Source organism: Falco biarmicus, chromosome 5, assembly GCF_023638135.1.
Source record: "Falco biarmicus isolate bFalBia1 chromosome 5, bFalBia1.pri, whole genome shotgun sequence".
NCBI classification, from domain to species: Eukaryota; Metazoa; Chordata; class Aves; order Falconiformes; family Falconidae; genus Falco; species Falco biarmicus.
In genome coordinates this window covers 64,705,488-64,726,848 of record NC_079292.1, presented here as the reverse complement: position 1 = coordinate 64,726,848, position 21,361 = coordinate 64,705,488, and the positions used below count along the sequence as shown (strand labels likewise).

The following is a 21,361-nucleotide window of genomic DNA, read 5'->3' as shown; positions in this document are numbered from 1 at the left end:
AGCTTTTGGCAGCACTGACAATGCTCACAGAAAGAAGCACAGACAAGATCACCATTCTGTAGGGGAAAAAGCTGCAAAAAACTATAAAGAAGCATGCTCCACACTGGGCTCAGAGAGAGGAGATACAAAATCCCACCAGCTCTGAAGGCAGGAAATTGTTGCCTCTAACATTTTACTTTCCCTGTTCACATCACACTGTATTACAGTGGGAATCTCACCACTTTCCCAACACCCTTTAGTCGTGCTATTTTTTTACTAACAATACTAAAAATTCGCAATCTTTCTGACAATAAAAGTTAAAGCAGAATAAATGCCACTCCCACACTGCCTGAGAATCCTGGACCGGGAGTATTTTCCCCACCCCATCGCAGGGCTCTCAGAAGGAGCGGCCAAGGCAGTCATTCCTCCAGCCCCTCCTGATGGCAAACGACAGCACAGCACCTAACGAGGTACTGCCACGAGAATGCTGATGCCATCACAGTCGTCCCATGGGAAATGCCCTAATAATGAAGACCTAAGCACAAGATCAAAACAGGGTTTGGTGAAAGCCAACACCCAATTTGATCAAATGCTATGGTCGGGGGAGGGGCAGATGCAAATGTACAAGCGGTCTTCTCAGGGTTTGTGACAAGGAGGAACTTCAAGCCGAGCACCAGTTGAGGCCAATGGCTCTGCTCTAAACTTTGTGTCTAATGCACTTAAGTTAGGGGAAAAAATGGGGAATGGCACCTATAGAACAGAGGAGGGATTTTAACAGAGGCGATTAGGCTGTCAGGCCCTGCACAACAAAAGAGAGATTGTTAAGGCAGCCAAGGACTTAAGGTTTGAAAACAGCTGAAGATGCAAACCAGCTGAAGAATTAATGTAGCTGCCCGGTTTACCTTTTCTCTTGAGAAAGTAAGAAAGAAATCCAAATGATGATGAACAGAGAGAAAACACACAGGAAAACAAAACACATACAGAGACCCTACAGGTATCAAACATTTTATTTCTTTTTTAAAGAAACTACAGCAATATACGTGATTACAGAATTATGAAGCACTGTTAAACAAAAGGAATTAAATGGCCTGGGTCCAAGCACTTACGACCTCACACTTTTTCTTTTGTACCACCATCACTCAGAAAAATTACATTATCTGAAAAGAAATAAAGAAAATTTAATCTTCAGGATGGTTTTGCCCTGTTGCAAGCCTGCACAGCCACAAACAAAATCTCTTTGTGTTAAAATACGCTGCAAAGACATGTATTTCAGAACAGTTCATAAAATAAAAGTGTCCAATACAGGGTTCTTGCTGTCTCCCTCAAAAGCTGACAATTCAAGGCAATGACATATATTGTGAAACCAATAAACTTGATGAAAAGCTGCTGAACAGTCAAAGATATCAGAAACATTTTAAAATAATGGTTTAATTCTTTGACTATGATCTCTATCCATTACAGCGTATTTCCTTTTTATTTTGTCATTTTCAGTATGGACTACCATGTCATCAGCCTACAGGAAGCTCACATTCCATCAAGCCTCAGTAATTTCTGAAGCATCTTGAGACTGGGGATATTGAACACAAAGAAACCATTAGGATAAATACTAGTAAAACAACAAGAGTTTTGCTTCTCCCCTCCAGCTATTTATAAACAGCAACCTACAGCACTGCTAGCTGAACTGTTCATGTGAAAGTTTTACCATTGTTTCGAAGAGGCTGCACAGCAGAAGCATCCAGAACTGTGGCTCGTTTTTTTCCCTTCTCCTCTGGTCCAGTTTTTTTAGATACACTTGTGTAACAGAAATGTTTACTACCCAATTATTTTCGCCCTCCCTCAAAAGCCACAAGATAGTGGCTCTACCCACGGTAAAGCTGTAGGATGTTCATGCTATTTAAAGGCTCAAGGAAAAAGTTGAGTTTCCCAGTTCTCTTCTTCATTGTGTCTACCCAACGGCAAGTCTACTCCCTGTCCATTCTGTGCTCTTCTTACCAGTACTGGCTACCAGACCGAGGTAAATTCTTCATCAAGTTATCCCCACATAGAACATCTTTTACAAACAGAGGTCCTTAAAGTTATGAAGCATCTGGTCTTAAAAATGAAGAAAAAAATCCCTGCCAAACCAATACAAAGCTACTAAACAAACCCTCCTTAGAAAAGGGATCTGCCTGACCTGCAGAACTATGTACTGGTGCTCTTAAAACACACAGTATCTATCTCCTACACAAACTGGTTTGTGTGAGCAAATGAAGCAGCAGCTTGCAACTACATGCTCTCATTTTCTGTCTTCACAAGCAGCGCCAGAGGACATCTACTGGTACAGCCTACCATTCTCCCAAAATCCCCAAGTGCAGATACTGAGGATGATGACAAACCAAGCTCTATTTCAAAGGTCCTCCACCTCCCCTCCAACCCAAAAGGGCAAGATAGGCCTCGGTATGTTGTTCCTTACCTGCTATAATTGTTGTGGCCTGCCGCCTCACATTGTTTTTATCTGTATATTCACCATAGTCTATCTTCCCTTCAACATAGAGTCGAGCACTGAAAAAATCAAGAATTTGGTTCTGGTCAGAGAACTGTACTGCTCTTTTCTCCTCTCTCTATGATTCTGAACACACACGCTTTTGCATCAGTTGCCTGTAGGAGGTCTGCTAGCTTATTTTATGGCACTTCTCAGTATAGCTCCTGATCACCATAATTATTACATCAATGGATTAATAAGGCATTAAATCCTCCATGATCTTAATTATTCACTTACCCCTTCCTCACATATTGATACGTAACATCCCTGAGGCCTGGTCTAAAGACAGAGATCCTGTGCCACGTCGTCTTCTGACTGACATCACCTAAGTTACATAAAAATAACAAAGTTGGATGCCAAATCCTTTTTCATGCAAGTCTCAGAAATTAGTTTCAACATGTTGGTGTTCTCAAATTATGAAAAGTTATTTGCAATAGAAGTATACCAGCACTCAATCCCCTGCTCCGTACCAGTAGAACTCAGTGTTCCACCCATCTGTGTTCAAATGCAACTATTGCACAAAAGCACAGTTCAAACCAAGAGATGTTTTCCTGGAAGCCAGAGCTCATACATTTTTTTTCCCCCCTCACATTCCACATTGAACAAAAGTTAGAGAAGAAGAGACATCTGTATCATTCATTTTTCTTCTCCTCTTGGAATACAAATAAGAGCATGGAACTTGCTACACCTCTGGCAACCCCAACAGTGAAAAACAGCTGACTCCATACTCTTTCCTCTCCTCCAGAGGAAGGTCGACATGCAGATGTCTATTCAGTATATGCTGCTGGGGATCAGTAAGCAACACACAAATGCAGCAGCATCTGTCCTGACCTCAAAGGAACTTCTCTGCACCCAAGAGATTTACACAGCAGCCTGAAGACAAAACATGGTGCTGATGAATATGCAAACATGACCTTGAAACGGCGGGAGCACATCACTCATTGCAGACTCACCTCCCTGGGTTACCTCACTTTCCGATGTTCGCCATATTTCATTGGTTGCAAGAGAAAATATGGTAACGGGATTTTTTCCTTCCACTTGCCTCATGATAGGGTCCTGTCCAACCCGGCCAAGCAACTGAACACGATTCATGGCTGAAATGTGAGAGAGTAAATTCATATACAGGTGAATTATGACGCTTTTAATCATGGCAAGTTGTAATTCAGAAGCTTTTGACAAGGGCCAGAACAATGACTTTCTGTACTTCCAACCATTTTTCAAGCTCTTGTGATTTTTGGCTTCTTCAGGCCCTGCTGACAGTTGACTATGCCTGTACTATCGTTATCACTGCTAAATGAGCTCATTTAGAAAGTTCTTATTCTTCCTGTTCCTTTGTCATCTTTTTCACAGACACATCCGTATGTCATTTAGACTATTTTGCATTTACTTATCTTGACTTTTTTTCATTAAGAGAAAACCATACCATTGCATTGTTTTGTTCTTAAAACAGTACCTTTAAAACAACAATGCTGCATTATTATACCCCATCCTCTGAATCAGAGGGTCACTAGTTTTTACACAGGTACCAGGACTGGGTGAACACAATTTATTACTTCTCCTTGTTCAAGGACCAACTGAAGGAGTTCAGGGAAGCATTGCTCTTGCACAATGCGCACGTGAACTGAATGGTAAAGTCTGAAGTGTACACCTGGAGCAAATCACGCTGGGGCAGCAGCATCCAAACAAATCCCCCAGGCACGTGGGAGACTGAGGAGGTACTAGAAAACATGACAACAGAGTACCCGGTTCACTGCCACTAATAAAGCACAACTACCTGCCTTTTACAGGTCATACTCCGTGTCAGGGCATTTTTCTTTTCCCCCTCAAAGGCTGCTTGACTTGACAAAGACCAGGCGGGAAGCTACTTAAGAATCTGTTTGTTTGAAACAACACGTTTTTAGTCACTGCATTCAGGAGCTGCCATTTCTATCTGTTTTTCTCCTGGCATATTTCAGCCATTGTAAAACTGAGATAAAAACCATGAAGAGTAACAGCTAAATTTCATCTCAGGAGCTACTTACATCTTTCAAGTACCAATGAGCCAACTGAATCAGACTCATGTCTTACAAACTGGCGAAGCACCTGAAGAAACAGACAGATGTTAGTTCCCAAGATACAAAGTGCAAACAGTATTTATATGCTTTTACACCTTGCTTTCTGAACACTTACAGAGGTTTTGCAAGTACATTCTTTTCCAGTGACTTAGAGGGAAGAAATCCATACAGCTAAATAAAGCCAACAGGACTATTAAAAGAATACCTGGTTAAGGTGGGGTTAAAAAAATCCCTAGAAAAAAGCATGGCCCGAAAGTACATCTCCATCAATTATTTTCAGGACACCCAGTAAGGACTGTTTTTCTGTAACACATATTAGGAGGAGGAGGGGTTTGAAGCAGTGAGGTTGTTTACTTGGTTGGGCTTTGGTTTTTGGAAACAAACACAGTAGTTTCATCAGCTTTCTGCTTCACTTCAGAGATTAACAAGCTGTGCCCAAAATGTACATCTATCCACCTCCATAGGTAATATGATGCACTGATAACTCCACATTCCCAAGCAAACAGTAAATCAAGGCCATGACAACCCGAGTGCTCCAGTTAAACAGGAGTGAGAAAATGGAAAGGAACTGACTTGATGCTGGCAGATACCATGCCCTAAAAGACAGCAGGAAAAGAGCAAAGCCCAAGACCACCTTTGCAAGAGGCCCATATGCAGGAACTGAAAGAAAAGCTCATCTCCTACAACAAGTGATTGCAAAACTTAAAGGCTGGCAAGACTGACAGTCCTGTGTTGAACAGAGATGCTAAACCAGATGAAATGCAACTTACAAAACAGAAGTTCTTCAAGTATATTTGTATGGTTCATTGATGTACACTCAAATCATCTAAGACTCATTCCATGCAGAAGCTGGATCTTCTAACAAATCATTTTTTTGAGTAACTAAGTTAACTAAGGTCCAGCACTTGTATTCTTGTAGTATGTAGTAGTATGAACAGAAACAGAACTTCCCTCTTTTCTTCATAGGTAGTGCCACACGTATTTTGAGAACAGGCAGAAACACCACCTGTGACCCTACAGACCCATAGGAGAATTCCCTTTTTTTCCAAGGCCAGATTCCGTGCAGCGGTAAAGGCCGCAGCACCTATAGCTACAGAGCTCGCAGAGGAAAAGCCGCTCGCACGCAGGGCTCTGCCAGCGCCCGGCCCGGCAGCGCGGCGAGCTGCGGGGAGTCGCTACCCCCTCCTCGGCGGGGCGGGAGGGCTTCCAGCTGCCCACCTCCCCGCCCGCAACGACCCTACCGCACTGCGGCGGCGCGGGGCCCCGCTCCCTCAGGGAGCCGTTAAACCGCCACCCGCGGCCCCGGCGCGACCCTACCTGCCACGCCGGTCGCCGCAACATGCCGCCGCCGCGCCTGTGGAAGGAAAAGCACGGCTGAAGCGGCGCCGGAGAGCGCCCCGACCGCCCCCGGCACCCCTAAAGCGGCACTGGAGGGCACCCCGACCGCCCCCGGCCCCACCGACCGCTCCCACCAACCCTTCAGCACCTCTCCCGCCGCAGCCCGCCGGAAGCGGAAGCACAGGGACGGGTCCTGCCCACAGAGGGGCCGGGGGAAACGCGACCCTCTCCCGGCCGGCCGTGCTGCGGGGCCCGGGGGCGGGCGGGCCCGCGCCACGAGGGGCTGCGGCGGCGGGCGGCACCTACCCCCAGCCACCCGCGGCCACACTGTCGCCTACCGGGTGAGCGACGTCTCCCGCCTGGCGGGGAAGGACGCCCAAAGGAAGAGAGAGGGGGGAGGAAGAAGGAAAAAAAAAAAAAAAGGCAGGCCGTCGTAGATAAAAAGATTAAAATCTTTATTTGCACGTTTCGCTTCTCATAGGGTAGCATCCGATAGTTCAAAAGCTAGCACCGTCCAACACTTGAGAACGAACTTCGGTAAAACCTACAGATAACAGTTACAGGCCCAGCATCCTCCCTGGCTGCAGGCCCCCGGCAGGGACTCGCAGAGCAGTGTTTAGCAGGGGGAGGCCGCATCCAACACATACCGAAAATACACACAATCTAAAGAGGAAACTCAAAAAAAAAAAAAAAAAACCTGACGAGGCCTGCAAAAGCCCTTTCTAGTCTCCCTGCAGGGAGGGGGCAGCCCGCTGAGGGTGGGTCCGCTCCTCCGAGGCCAGCAGGGCCTGGCCTGCTGGGGCATAACCAGCTCATGGCGTTGTGCTTGGCGCTGAAAGGGAAGGAAGGGAAAGTTTTCCTTCCACTTCCACGATTAAGGCCCCCTTAAAGGTTTTCCTTTTACTCTTTGTATCCTCAAGTGAAATGCCACTCCAGTTGCATCCCAAGGCCACCAGCACTGCTATGTAACTATCTGTATCCTGGTGCGTTGTTAAAATTCTACCTCAGGCTGTACCTCCGCACCCCTCGGACCCAGCTGTAGGTGCTGTCTGTGTACAGCCACCGCCTCCCCTCTAAGGGTACACAGGTGGCCAGAATGTGAAGACCACAAAACTACTATCAATAACAGGGCCCAACTAAAAGAGGGAAGCGAGTAGAGGAGATGCCATCCTTTCCCTTGCATGGCAAAGCTATTCTTAGTCTAGAACAAGACCAATTACACAAGAAATTAAAAGACTGAGGACAATAATCTTAAATCCCATGATCTGACACTTATAAGCCAGACATTCTTCCCTCAGCCAGCATTCAATCATAATTGAGGGAACCAAAAACCATGACAGGGAGAGCTAATATGGGGTATGGGTCTGTACGGACCCTCTGCTTTCACAGGGCCACTCAGCAGCCAGAGCTTTTTGGACAACACAGAAGTTCAGTATCCCAAAGTAAAGCTAAATGAGCGACAGCTCTTCCCTCCCACCAGGCGCTTGCTCTTCTGCTTGGAAGAGGTTTCAGACTCTTGCAACTTGGCACTTCCTAAGGGCTGGTCCTTCATGAGGGTCTGGGCAAGGCGGGCTGCTCTAAGTTCCCTGCAGGGGGAAGACAGAAGGGAAAGGAAGAAAACCACATCATGCATGAATCCGTCTTGCACAAGAGGATTACTGCAGTACTCCAGCATTGCTGGAGGGTGCTGACTTTTCACACCAGAGGCTGATGAAGCTTTGAAAGTTTCCCAAAAGAAAACCAGCAACACACTGGCATCAGCATGAAGAGTCCCTCTTGGCTTTTTCCCCCCCATCATTTCAGATTTTTGTGAATGGTGGAACTTAGATCAGTGCCATCTCGTGCAGCACATACCTAAGGCATATGCTTTTTTTATTGCCTTTTTTCCTGATGCTAGTGGCTTTCTGCAGAGCACATGCTCTCCTGTATATATGGAAAACCTAATCCCCATCTGACTATTGCACTAAGAGGGGTGGTGGGGCAAATCCTAGCCCCAGCACATCAAAACATTACTTCTAACAGCAGTGAGAAGGAGCAAAGGGAAAGAAACTGATACTTCTCTTCCTTCTGTGCTAGACCATTATCTCAATGCAGTATCAGTTCCTCATCTGCCCACTGGCTGCATATTGTATCAGTATTTTCCCCATCACCAGCGGTTGCAGTAAGCATGCAAATCCACTTTTCTAATTTAGCCAGCTCCTCAAAGCCAGAAGTGAGCCACAGCTGCTTGGGCACTATAAGTCCCTGCTACAGCCCAATCATCCTCCCAGCTCCAGGCACCGGAACTGACTGAATATTTCTGCATATTGGATCTCCCAGTATTACTACCCTATATTCACCCACAGAAGCCTGGTGACCAGCACTTGTTGTGCCCATGTTTTCTCCCCTTCATGCTCAAGCCAGTCCTACCTTTCCAGCATGGCAGTCTTGCACTTTTCCACATTTAGCTGCTTCTGGAGCTGCACAGCTTTTCCACGTGAAGGACAGAGAACTGGATGTTTAGTAAGAGCTGTGGCAGAAGGTCTTTCCACTGGGTCAGGATGAATCATGAGCTAGAAGGCAAAGGAGTTCAGAGTTTAGCACTGCCCCTGTCACATGCCAACTGGAAAAGCCTCTGTCCTGACAAGACTACTTCCTCACCTTGAGGAGTTCAAGAAAGCGATGAGGAAGCTTCTGGGGGATTGATGGGATATTGCCTTTGCGGATGTCATGCCACAGGGCCCCATTGTGAGGCAGCGGTGCTGCACCAGCTGCCAGAGCTACTGTGAGTGCCAGGGCAAAGATGTCTGCCTTTGGCAAATAGCAGTATTGCTGCAGAGAGAAAATAAATAGTTATAGAAAGGGAATGTCTTGCTATACTGAGCAAGAGTGGGTTGGGGTACCAACTCAAAAAACCCTAGCCAAACAAGTATGTGTATGACACTGCCTTCACCATCCCTGTTAGCTGTTTCCTTCTCTTCAGGATGAAAAGATTGATAGCATGTAGTATTGGTAACTGATAGCACATTGGCTTCCACCCAGTCACAAGGAGCTTGCAGCCCATATTAGGATCACTGCAGCATATCCAGAGGGTGGCTTTATAAATGGGTGCCTCCAGCCTTCACCGGACGGCAATAAACTAGCCATGCCCAACTCAAGCTAGACTGCCTGTGATGTGTTGACCTAACAGTTCCTAAATCCACTTACAGCACAAAAAGATACTGTCACTCAAATGCCAGAATTGATTAACACATTCAAACTTGTTGTTACATACCGACTCCTTTTTTGTTCACTGGCCAGAGTGGCAAAGCTGCAGTCAGTGCAAGAGTTGTGTTGTGCCTCCCACCTCTCCACCTACCTGATCAGTGCTTGTTGTACAAAGCATTTGTCTGAGTGTATATATTCTGCAGTAATCACATCCAGCAGTTTAACCTCAGCTGGGTGTGTAAATGAAACTGCATCAAACCGATACAGATTTTGTCCCATTCATCCCCCACAGGTAGAATAGTTGCAAATAATCTAATGATTAAGTTGCTTATAAATTATGTTAAATATTTACATGACAAGACCCAGGCTTTTAGTATTAATAAAGAGGTGTTAATTTTCCTGATTTCACAGCCAGACTAGGTACAAGAAAGAGGAGATAAGGCAAGGAATATGCCAGACTGGTGATTTCACTACAGCTAATCTCTCCCCACTTGCTTGCCTCCCTGTTCTCCCCACCAGTGGCTGTACCTCTTGCAAAATCTCTTTGGCCAAAAACCGTCTGTCTCCTTCCTCCACCTGGGGGTTTGTTATTGATGTCACATGGCCAAGGTCACCTGAGACAAAGAAAGAGCAACTTAGAGAAAACTGATGCAGGTCTCCATCAATAAAAGCCTGCATTTTATAGGCACCAACAGAGCAATCGGAAAATACCAAGTAAGAGAGCAAGGCTGCTCCTACTCAGGAGTCCAGGGTTGGAAACAAGCACATGAGTTTCCTAGGACTTTCCTCCTTAGCAGAATTAATTCCGGTAAGTAGCAGAGGCATTTAGAACTATGCTGTCAGTTTTGTATGCAAGACTTTTCAGCCAGCAGAAGAGAGCTCTTTCAGGCAGTAATGAGGCAGCCCTAATCTTAAGCCAGTGTAAAGTGGGCTAAAACCTACCAATCTTATACACCACACCAGAAGAGAATTCATCTTCACTGTCACTCTCTTCCTGCCCAGCAAGGCCCGCAGCTGCCAGCTTGTGACAGATGAAGATATTACCTGCAAGACAGCAAAGTTTAGCAATAGTGTGATATCTGTAGCCAGACTGCAGGAGCCTGACAACTTTGTAAAAATCCCACCTGACAAGCTAGTTAAGCTTTTCAGCCAGAGAAACTATGCACGTTTCCCACCCATTAGTCTGCTTTCTGCCCAGCTCATGTATTCAGCCATAGAGCTAACAGAAGACAGTTGTACCTTGTGCATAAAATACCCTAGCACAATCAACCTTCTGCCCCCCCCCCCCCCCCCCCCCCCCAAGCTAGAGGCATGATTTCAGCAGGAAAAAAGAACTCCACTATAAGGATCCACCTATGTGACTAGGGGTGGGCAGAGCATTGCCCTGGGGGTATTCATCCTCAGCTGCAGAGAGGAAAGCTTCTTACCATTTTTTGCAGGAACTTAATCCCTCAGAGTAGGCACAATAAATATGCACCTCACTCCAGCTTGCACATACAAAGGTCAAGTGTTGTGCAACCAGACAGCAGCAAATAAGGAAGTCCCTGTCCTCACTAGCAGCCCTACTTGCTCCACCAGTATGAAAGTGAGTCCCATTAGCCAGGATTATGAAGATCACAAGACTGAAGTAAAATGCTGCCAACTATCAGAGAAGGCTCAGTTTTAGAGCAACATGAGATTAACAAAAAAAGCAGCCCACAAGTCATTCACCTTTCAGGGCAAGATCTTCTCTTTTTCCTTTGAAGCATTGCTATAGGTCCAGTCAGAAGGACCTATTACAGGTCCCACCCCTGGAGGGTCACTTGGAAGACCCTTCTCAAAAGCAGGGGAGCGCTACTTACTAGGTTTGATATCCAAGTGCACAAGGCCAGAGTTGTGGATGTATTTTAGTCCCATGGAGACTTGTAACAGTATTTCTTTCAGCTCTGCCTCTGGGAAATACTGGCCAAGCTTCGCATTCTCCAGCAGCACATCTTGGAGACTCCCACCTAGATGAAAACAGACGGTCTGAGACATGACAAAGATCTTATAGAGCAGCATGTTTGAAATAGCTTAGTAGAAACCATTGCCCAGAGCACTTGCAGGCTTGCTAGTGACAAACCCTGACAAGGCCAGCTATATATGCTCTAGTGATCGAACTTGGACATCACCTCTTGGCTTCAGCCTTATAGCCTCAGAGCACCCTGCCTCCTGCTTGCCAAGGACCGAGCAACTACAGTTCTACCTACAGCACCAGAAGGGCTGACACCGTAGTGCTGCTGCCGCTGCAAGTGAACCAGTCAAAAAGTTAATTACTTCTGCCATACTTACAGGCAGAAAGCAGATACATGAATAGCGAAGCAAAGAAATTAAGCTCCTATTAGCAGATTTTTGATTGAAGAATGTAACAGAACATTGAACACCGAAACAGAGTTTTATGGGTCTCCATTAAGGCACTGGCTATTTCACAACTAATACCATGGCCTCTCGCCCCATCAGCCTGCTTTTCAATACTTAACCTTTAGTCTCAGATGTTCATCCACTACAATGCAAGAAATGCATCAATACTGCAGCAGCAATCATGTTTCATGGTTACCTCCTCCAGATTTGAAGTCATTACTCCAAACAGTTACCACCACTCATCAAGCCCCAAGGCTGCAGGAGCAGTTGAAAGCTGAGCACTACATATGTGAATTCAGCTCCTCTGGTAACCAGAGGTTTCTTTTCCAATGTGTCTCCCAGACAGTGGTATGACCAAGGGTGAACTCAAGTAAGAGGGTACCACCCTGCCTGCAGCACCCGCATTTACAGTTTACCTCATTAATTAGCTCTGTTCCTCTGCAGCCGTTGAGCCCTTTCTTCTAGCCAAGATGCAAGGTGCCTTTGTCTCAGCCAGGTATCACTCTTCAAATCACTGCTCCCCTCCATTAAGAAGGGTTTGGTTCCAAGATACATGACACTAATTGGCTGCTCTTGAGTCACTCACATCAGGTTATGGTTACCTGGGCTGTCCCAGATGCAGCTGTAAGCACTGGCGTGGGGAATACTCTTCTAGGCCAGCCAACACAGAAGAAGTTTTTAAATCCCACAAATTAGAGAGTATTTACTGCCTGTAACACATTGGGACCATTCGGAGCTTTGTCTAAATATTACCCCTTACTGGGTTCTCTACGGAACTGTAGCCCAGTGCAGTCTGCTTTGTTGTAAGCCAAAATACCCCACATCAAAGTACAAAAGAAGGTAACTGCACCCACCCTGAGATCTCGGCCTTTAACAATGTCACAGCTCTTACCATTGCAGTGTTCATTCTGGATAATCATGTGATCGTCCTCTGCCCATGCTGAGTAGTAGCGCACAACATGGGGGTGGTGTCCCAGCACAGCATGAGCATAAACCTCGCGCAGTGCCAGCTGCCTAGAAAGCATGCACAGAAAAAGCAGTGGTGACAGGGTGCCAGTGTCCTGCTTGGGACCATGAGAGGAGCCCTGGTTTGCAGCCTGGCTTGAGAAAGGGAAAGCAGAAGTGTTTAGCACTTTCTTTTGGGTTTTGAGAGACAGACTGGCTCTCACAGCTGCTGAAGCAAAACCTGCCCTTTCTCACATGTGCTAAGCAGCTGTCAAAAAAAAAATAGATCCCTGAGCAAGTCTTTGTTAAAGCAGCAAAGGCAGCTTCAAAGACTGCTTTACATGCAGGACAACACTAGCTGGACAGTACGGCTGTAACCAGTGCTGGCCATACAGCAGGGCAGGAACATACCACAGATGAACTATTTGACAGTTATTTTAAAGACACTGGCTACATGGACCCGAGGAATTCAGGTAACTGTCATCTCACTTTGCAACACATGGGGCTTCTTCGCTTTCTCAGACATACGTACTCAGTATTTCCAAAGTGGTAACTTCCCCCACTCTCCCAACCGTTACTTGGGAATGCAACAGCAGCCAGTGTTTGCTCATGCTACCCCGCAGATACCTTTAGGTCCACACCCCCTCCATCCCCATCACACCTCCCAAGAACATGCCTGTCATTTCAACTGGCATTTTCTAGCTAGCACACTCACTCATCTGAGGATCCTGCCAGAGGCCTTTTGGAGCGTTTGATGGCATAAACACATCCATCAAGGCGTTTGATGCACTTGTAGACAGAGCCAAATTCCCCCACACCAATTTTTTCTAGTTCCAGGAACTCCTTCTTGTAACGGGAAACCATATTGCTCGCTTTCAGAGGGTATCTCTACAAGGTCACAAAAACAGCAAAGACAAGTATGAGTTGAAAGACTTGGATAATAGCATTTGTCATGTTTTTAGAGCAGTGTAGCACTTTCTCTCACAGAGCACCCATGTTGCTCCCTCTCCCATTCTGCATTTTCATTCAGGCAGGCATGCAAGTGTGCTACCATTTCTTCTTGAATTACTCCCTTTCACTCAGGCGTGTTGTATATTTTAGACTACCTAACAAAGGTTATCTTGGCCTGGTTTGGCCAAGGCTGTTTCTTTTTTTTGTTGTTTGTTTCCCCCCCTGCCCCCAAATCAGTACGTAATAGCCATAGGCGTAGAAATTGCAGCTAAGGAGAGCTGTAGTCTAGCTGGCTACATGTGCCTAAGCCTCCTTGGGTTACTGCCATCACATCTCTTCTCTTGGCAGGCCAGCCCAGTTCCTAGACCCACAGCTGATGGAGTTGGGGATGAACAGCAGGCAACAACAAAATACTTGTCTTTTGCCCAGCTACTGCACACTCAAGAAGATGCGTTACCAGTTTTGGTAGATGGTACCTCAGAATTAGCCAGGCTCATGCACTGAATTTGTGTTTAAGTAAGAGCTATTGCCTGTTTTGAGCTCGGGAGACAAGCTTGTTGGCTTCATGTGGCTCCAGCTAGGTAGGAGTTGCTTTGCTCTGGCAGCTAATGTTGACTGCAGGAAGGACATTATACATCAGTTCAGGCTGTCATCAGGTTTGAAGGACCAGCTGTTGGCTAATGGCACATTAGCAGGTCTCAGTATCCATTTGTGTTCCCAGCGATTTCTCACCAGGAGCCACTTTTTCCACAAAGGGCTGAAAGCCTGCAGCTGGAACTTCGTTATTGCTACAGTAATGGTCACCAGGGAAGTAAAATCTGTTAGTACTGCTTGTAGAGTGATGCCTGCTGGTGGGGGAGACAAGTGAAGAAGAGATAAGCAGTGGAGCATGAAGTGAACAAGAGAGTGAACCAAGTGATTTTTCTTCATTCTGCATCCTTTACGGAAACAGTTGGCTCATGTTGCATGGTGGTTTCTGTGGAAACCGCTGCTGTGATTGCTGTACTACACAGTATACGACCTTAAAGGGTGGGTGTAAAGAGTTGGTCCTCACAGCCAGTAAAGTGTGGCCCATGTGAAATAGCAGCCCTTCACAGCAGGTTGTATTTCATAAGGCAGCTATATTTTACAGTATCTTAAAAATCTCAAGGAATAAAGATACCTCCTAGTACATAATTTATATCTATATTGCATAATCTAATCAGAGAAATATTATTCTGCACGAGTGCTAAGTCACAAGTTACGTGAGGCTTTCTTCCAAGGGAAAACAGTAATTGTGGTAGCCCCAGATGTTAAACCTGGTAGCAGATTTACTCTGCAGCTGTATTTTAGCACGACCCGTTTTCCTGCAATACCAGTCTCCTCCGCTAGAGGGTGCAATTGCTCTTCCAGTGAGCCCAATTGTTTCACAATTAGAATGAACAATTCTACCTACTTGCACGAGGCAGGATACTTTCTTCACTTCAAGGGGCTGCTCAGGAAAAAAGATTATTTTTTTTGCCTCACCTGAACACAGATCTTTAATTCAGGCTTGGCTTGCCTTCCAGAAGCCAGCTGGATGAGTAGGTTCCCCCCAGATAAATCTGGGGAAAAGGCTGCGGGACACTGGTTCCCACAGCAGCTGCCCATCTCTGCCAGCACAGCTGGGTGCACGTGAGACTTCGCATACGGCCCCAGGCAGCCACACCAACATACCCCACTGCTGAGGTTTGCCAGCAAAGCAAAGACATCAACATCAGCAAGAGAACTTGGTTTTGACTTGTAAGACTGTGCCTGCTGTCCTGTACCTACATAAGCTGTGGTGGGGCCTTCCCTTGGACCCCAAGGCACACAGCCACCCCCAAGCCAGACGTTTTCCTACTGAATGCAAGTACAGAATTTGCTGCCGTGCTTCAGAAGTTTGCCACTGTGACTACTGCAGCTGACACTGCCCTCCATATTAATCCACATCAGAGCCATTCAGCTCAGTCTTCGTGTTTTTGCAGTGCAGGTTTATATATTATTTGTAACATATAAACCATGTTCCAGCCACATCCAAAGATGCTCAGTACACTATTCATAGGAACAACAATACACCTGCTTTTTCAAACCACAAAGGTACAGTCACTATTTTTGCTAACTCAATAATAAAGTAACACAGTACTCGCTGAAGAGCCCAAATTATATTGCCTAGAAAGGCCTCCTGACCAAGATCAATGAGTTTTGGGATTACTTGTCAAAGTTTCAGATTTGCTTTAGTACAAGTTTTCCTTAGAGACAGGAATCATTTCTAAGTTTGTCTCAAACAAAAGTTAATATAAAATATTCAGCTTGGAATTATTCTGTCATAGGTATTTATCCTCTGTCATGATGCCATGATTTATACTCCAACAGCAGAAGAAATTTCAATCACTAAATCATTACAAGCACCTTATTCTCTCTGTGGAGGGAAATACACAGACACTCACCTTTGTAGGTAGATCCTGTTTTACCTGGCTTCTTGGATCAGAATCCCTCCTATAACGGAAGTTTAGGAAAGTCTGCATGTATCATTTCAGTGAAGCAATCCAACTGAGATTTGAAGTGAAAACATTTTCAAAGTTTCAAAATAATCCCCAAACCTTGCTTCACAGTTTAATCAAAGACATACTTTGTCAAGTGTTAATACACAAGAAATTTCTTGTTTAAGTCTTAAAGACTGTAGTCCCAGGCTAGGAAGTCTTTGTTTCCATTTAGAAAGCCTCCACATACCAACATCAGTACTGCTCACAGGACAGAGCAGCATCATTCAGGGGCATCATTCTCCTCGCCACCTTAGTGGTGAACTACACGGGAGATGACCTTGCACAAGAAGCTCCTAGTGAAGGAGAGAACTTCCCCACTGTACTTTCAAGGGCGATGCCCAGCTGAGCCTCTCTCAGCTGAGCCAGAACTTTGGCAGGTCAGCAGTAGTGGCCTGCACCCATCTTAAAAGCTGTATTATATGATAATGGGCACATTTCTTCCAAGTTGTAGGTATGTGTATAATTGAATCAAGCTCCACTCATGGTCAATAAAAAAAAAAAAGTACCTCAGTGCTGTAGGAGAAAACTGTAAGTGGGGCATCAACAGCTAACATTAGTGAAAAACAGAAATTATTTTATTTATATTTCTATTACCTTCATATGTCTGCTAATGTTTGCTCCACACCAATTAATACTACAGAAGTGAATGATTCATTATTAGCAAGTAAGTCCAGGTACTGAACATCTCCACTACTTATCTCCTTTAAACAGTCTCCTTCCAGCCTGTTATTTAAGAGTAGGTCTTACTTACAGCTCTCCTCTGCCCTTCTGCTTGCCATGAGGAAGAAAGAGCATTTGTCGATATGACTCTGGTGTGAAGGGATTAATGTTGACAAGAGAAGCTTGGGTGCAGTCGTCTGAGTCAGCACCAGGAGTAAATCTCAGATGTCTGAAGCCTTTGGGTGGAGCCTTTGTCCCAGATGAAGGAAAAGCAGTCTTCGATAACAGGCTCTGTATTGGGGGGGAAGTGGGAGATAAGCTGGCAAAGTTATTGTTGCTGCCACGTCAGAATAAAATCTCTGCTCTCCTGCAAATCGAGGAGAGCTCCTTTCCTCAGGATAAGGAAATTATTAAACCCCCACATCCCTAACTTAGTTCTGACAGTTTTCTTCTTTCCTTCCATGAAGTATTATGTTCTTTGCTAAACCTTTCTGGATTCTATTCCCTGCTCACTTGGGTGAGGCCTGCAGAGCCATTTTGGCAAGCACAGTCCTTAAGAGGAGACAGCTGCTCTTCTTCCCCACCTAAGACACACAGAAATTGCATCATCTTGCATTAACAAGGAAGACCCAATTCCATCGAGCATGGAATGTTGCATCAGTTTGGTCAGGACAGGTTTGTCAGGGGATGAGATAGAACATCACCCAAGTTTCCTTTCAATTCCCCAACAACAAGCAGCATTAGCACAGGGCAAGTTGTTAGAAATATTTTTATATAGCTACTGGCATAAGGAGCAGAAAACAGTTCTCCTTGAGAATGATAAACAGTTTCAGAAATTTAAGGTCAGAAGGATCCTCTAGGTCTTCTATAGTTCAGCTTCCCACATAAGACAGCCCATTAGGGTTTCACCCACTAGTCCAAAACCTTGGGCTGAGTAGAGCATAATTTCAGAGAAGCACCCAGTCTTGACTGAAGACAGAAAAATCTACTTACTTTCTGTGATTTGCCCCCTCAGAAACCATCAGCTTCTTGAAAGTTACTTTTTTCCCCACCACTTGCGTGAGTGCAAGGACTAAACATGGTTTTAACATCTCTCCTAGTTAAAAGCCCTTCAAGAACTCAAAAGTCCCTCCATCATGAAGACCATGATACTTCTGTATCTTTTTGATCCAACCATGTCTTCACTCTTTTCAGTGCAGATGTGGCTCCAGGATTGTATCATTCCTTCCTTCTCTCATTGTAAGTTTTTGAAGGTAAATAATAAAACTGGATGCAGTATTGTGCATCCACCTAACTGATGCTGCCCTCGTGGATATAGCTACTTGTGGGACATCTCTCTATTTCTATACCACACTTGGAAGTTCAGCTGCTGGAATACTATGATCCTGCAAGTACTTGTTGATTACTTCCTCAAGCTACGGTCTGCACCTCCTTGCTCTTGGGTGGAAAAATTCAGTATATGGATGTATTAAAAGCAGCATACCCTCAAGCCCAATTTATCCAGCAGCCTAGAAGCTCTGTAAGATTGTGGCTATGTTCTAGTCTAGCCACAAGTCAAGAACAGGATCTGGAATACCATTACAGCCTGCTGTTACATGCATACAATTCCCATCTGCTTTACTAGGGCTCTATTGTGTAATCAGACTTCTCTTGTAACACCATCTGATATTAGCTACTACACAGTGTAAGGCAGCTACCCTAACTAGCTCTTGCAATCGGTTCCAGGATTGGGTAAGTCTACAAAATACAGTCATCTGCCTCCTCTGCCACGCATCCTACCTGGAGCTCCAGTGCTCATCTGTCTGCAGTTCAATGTGTCTCTGCACTCTTACCCTTCCTCTCGCCTTCAAGTATCCCAAAAATCAATGCTCCCGGCCTTGTTTATAAGCGGATGTAGGCCCTGTAAAGCCTGCCCTCTGCAGCATGCCTGGAATCTAAGACCTTTCTCCCAGAAGACAGCAAAGTTGTTGACTTAGTGCAATTGCTGCTCATGGGCTACAAACAGCATGTCTTGAAGCATCTAGCCAACATGTTGTCTACACAAGAGCACACACTAAAGAACCCTCCATGACTAGTAGCTCATCTGGTCTGGAAGAGACTCTAGACCTCTCACCTACTTTCAGATGAGGTTCAGGTATATTTCTCATAAAGTGTCATTGCAGGGAATTCTTGCAGTGATGCCATTTAGAGCCACTTTCCCCTAGACAGCAGACCATTCCTCAGTAAATAAGGCCACACGTTCAGTCATATATGTCCCTATAATCACCCTTCTCCCCACATAATCAGGTTTCTGGACTGGGGGTACAGAAGTAAAATCCTAGCCCAGAAGTACTAGAAGTGCTGATCTTCTGTGTACTAGTTAAGCAAAGGAAAACCCAGTCTATCAGTAAGCAGGAATATTGAGAGGGGACTGAAAGAGCTACATTTCGCTGCAAGTCCTGAGTGCTAGAAGGCAGCTAGAAGCTGGTGCCAAGTCTCTCCTTTTTGTCTTCTGTAAGCACAAGTGGTTGTATTATATTCTATATAAGACGTGTCAGAACACACAGGCTGGCATCTCTCAAACTAGCTCCATTTTAGGACAGTGGCACAGAAGATAGGCTAACCTTCTTCCACAAGCACACACTGATTTGTTACATCTTCCACAGCAGATTTGCTACCCCGAGAACAGAGTCTCACTTTCCTCAAATTCACCGAGCAGCTCAGTTTCACACAACAAGAGAGTCAGCATCACTGGACAACAAGCTGGTTTGGAGCAATCCAGACTCGCCAGACGAAGCCATACCCCAGCCACAACATCATTTCCAACTTTATCTTGAAAGAGAAAACTCACTTGTATCTAGAAGTATACTGAGTAGAGCAGTCAGGGCAGCTGCCTGTCTCCAGGTTCCCCCTGGAATGGTGAGCTCTTTGAGCAGAGATGCATATATCCCTCTAGGAGCACAGCGCATCATCCTACAGAGATGCGACAGATGTCCATGCCCCTAAGTAGAGTGTGAGGGGCACAAGGGCTACCAAGACACATGCTTGAGGGTTTTTTTGTCGTTGTGTTTTTAAGTCAGACTGACCCAATGCCAACTAATTGGTTTTGGAAAGAGCTTGGAAAGAGTCAAGACACTTGCTCCCACACACAGGTTTCTATTCACACCCACGTAATAACCCTTCCATAGTGAAGGGGCTCAGTCTAGGTTTCTAGGAGAAGAGTAGAGGCTAACAACGGTGACAGTGAGAAATACTTTCCACAGCGCTAGCAACAGATGTCCTCACCACCAACACAGTGATGCCCCAGCAACACCAGAGACCTTGGATGCTCAGACACAGAGTTGATACGTGCCATTACCTTGGGAGTGTGTGGGGTGTCACACAGCTGCAGCTTTTTCCAGGTGATATGCAGCGGTGTCTCAGCATTACCCTGGCTCTTACTCATATCCAGGGAAGGCTTCAGTGGGGGAGTCTCCCACGCATTCATCTTGTTCAGGAAAATCTCACTAAGCTTTCTCTGAGGGGTAGCTGGCGGAGGACTGCTCCCTTGACACTTCTGGAACTCATAGCTTCTGGTGGGGCTTGAGCTCAGGGCATCCTCCTCATTTATGCTTTGTTCTTCAGTCTCTTCACTGCAACTGGAAAAATCCAGTTGCTGAATGAATCCATCGCTGTTGTCCCAGTCATACATTTTACCACATGAAACAGAACAGGTATAGCTGATACTGGCCTGTTTTGTTAGGGGGAAGAGGGCAGAAGGCAAGGAAGACAACATTATTTACACAGGCAGATTAACCATCCTCTTCCTTGCCTTATCAAAAGCATTAGCTCTACTCATGGCATGCACTCCCCCACCCTGATCCCACATGCACAGAAGCCTTGATCACTCATAGATACCATTTGATAGCATTGGTCAAAGAGGAGTACCCCAGATTTACCAAGTACAGATCCATCCAGCTGCTGCTCACGTAACAACAGATTGTGCTTTTTGTTTTGCTGGTGCAAGTCAAATACAATTCAGAAGTCACTGCCTTTCCCAGTAAGCCTCCAAGGCAACTTCTCCACCCACCAATACTTCATCCGCTACTCCCATCACACATAGAAACAAGACTACCATATCCCAAAAAACCCCAACACACACTAACCCTCCCCTCAACATTTTCTACCTTGAAACAGAACCCATGCTACATACAGCTGTAAAAGCAGAGGGTACCCCCAGCAGTTACCAGATACCACATAGACACTTCCTTTCCTGCCCTGCACATTTATAACCACCCCCACACCTGGTCAATGGCTAACAGGAAACATCTGGAGCTTAGCAGCACCTGTGCATGGTTGCCTGGTGGCTGAGGGGTTTTGCTGTGTTTGTGAATCTGCTGTGCCTGCAACCAGCTCTGCAGGGAGCCAGGGCTCCCTCTGAGTCATCTCCTTGCTTCTGCATGCTCTTCCCTCCCCCGGCTTCCAGGCCTACGGGGAGGTGATGCTTGCTGGCAGCCAGTCTGCTCCATGATAGTCCCATCAGAGATGCAGTCTTTGTGGGCTTTACTTGTATAAGCGATTACTTTTGTGGTGATGGGGCCCTGTGCTTCCTTCTTTTAAGCCTGAATTTCGCTTCCTGCATTTAGATATGTGTTAGTTTGGACAAGCATTGCGGTCTGCATGGAGAGGTTAGTAGCCTGATTTATAACCTGCTGGACTTCAGGAGAGAGTTAGGGACCATACACAGGTTGTTGTATGGGTTCCCATCTTGAGGTTTCGAGGGAGAGGAGGAAGAAGCTGGCTGTGCCGGTGAAGGCAGCCCCGCAGGTAGGGTCACTTTGCTGCTT

The 21,361-nt window shown here is 45.7% G+C and overlaps 1 protein-coding gene across 8 annotated transcripts; it reads right to left on the bottom strand.

Moving 5' to 3' along the window:
- Nucleotides 1-968: 968 nt before the first annotated feature.
- LOC130150404 (single-stranded DNA-binding protein, mitochondrial-like) lies at nt 969-20,616 on the bottom strand. 8 transcript variants are annotated; one of them, XM_056341343.1, is made up of 16 exons: nt 19,894-20,241; nt 16,648-16,847; nt 15,801-15,849; nt 13,118-13,290; nt 12,350-12,471; nt 10,920-11,066; nt 10,021-10,122; nt 9,607-9,692; nt 8,533-8,703; nt 8,302-8,444; nt 5,872-5,908; nt 4,522-4,582; nt 3,454-3,594; nt 2,738-2,825; nt 2,432-2,520; nt 969-1,136 (listed from the first exon to the last, which is right to left on the bottom strand). In XM_056341343.1, exons 1-16 carry the CDS (start codon nt 20,224-20,226, stop codon nt 1,090-1,092), a joined length of 1,989 nt encoding a protein of 662 aa, XP_056197318.1. In that variant the 5' UTR covers nt 20,227-20,241; the 3' UTR covers nt 969-1,089. The 8 variants fall into 8 exon arrangements, with proteins under 8 accessions (XP_056197318.1, XP_056197320.1, XP_056197322.1 ...); XM_056341344.1 differs by lacking the exons at nt 969-1,136; nt 2,432-2,520; nt 2,738-2,825; ... (1 more) ...; nt 4,522-4,582; nt 5,872-5,908 and adding an exon at nt 6,712-7,478 and having other exon boundaries at nt 19,894-20,616; XM_056341345.1 differs by lacking the exons at nt 8,302-8,444; nt 8,533-8,703; nt 9,607-9,692; ... (5 more) ...; nt 16,648-16,847; nt 19,894-20,241 and adding an exon at nt 6,590-6,608.
- Between the last annotated feature and the right edge of the window lie 745 nt (nt 20,617-21,361).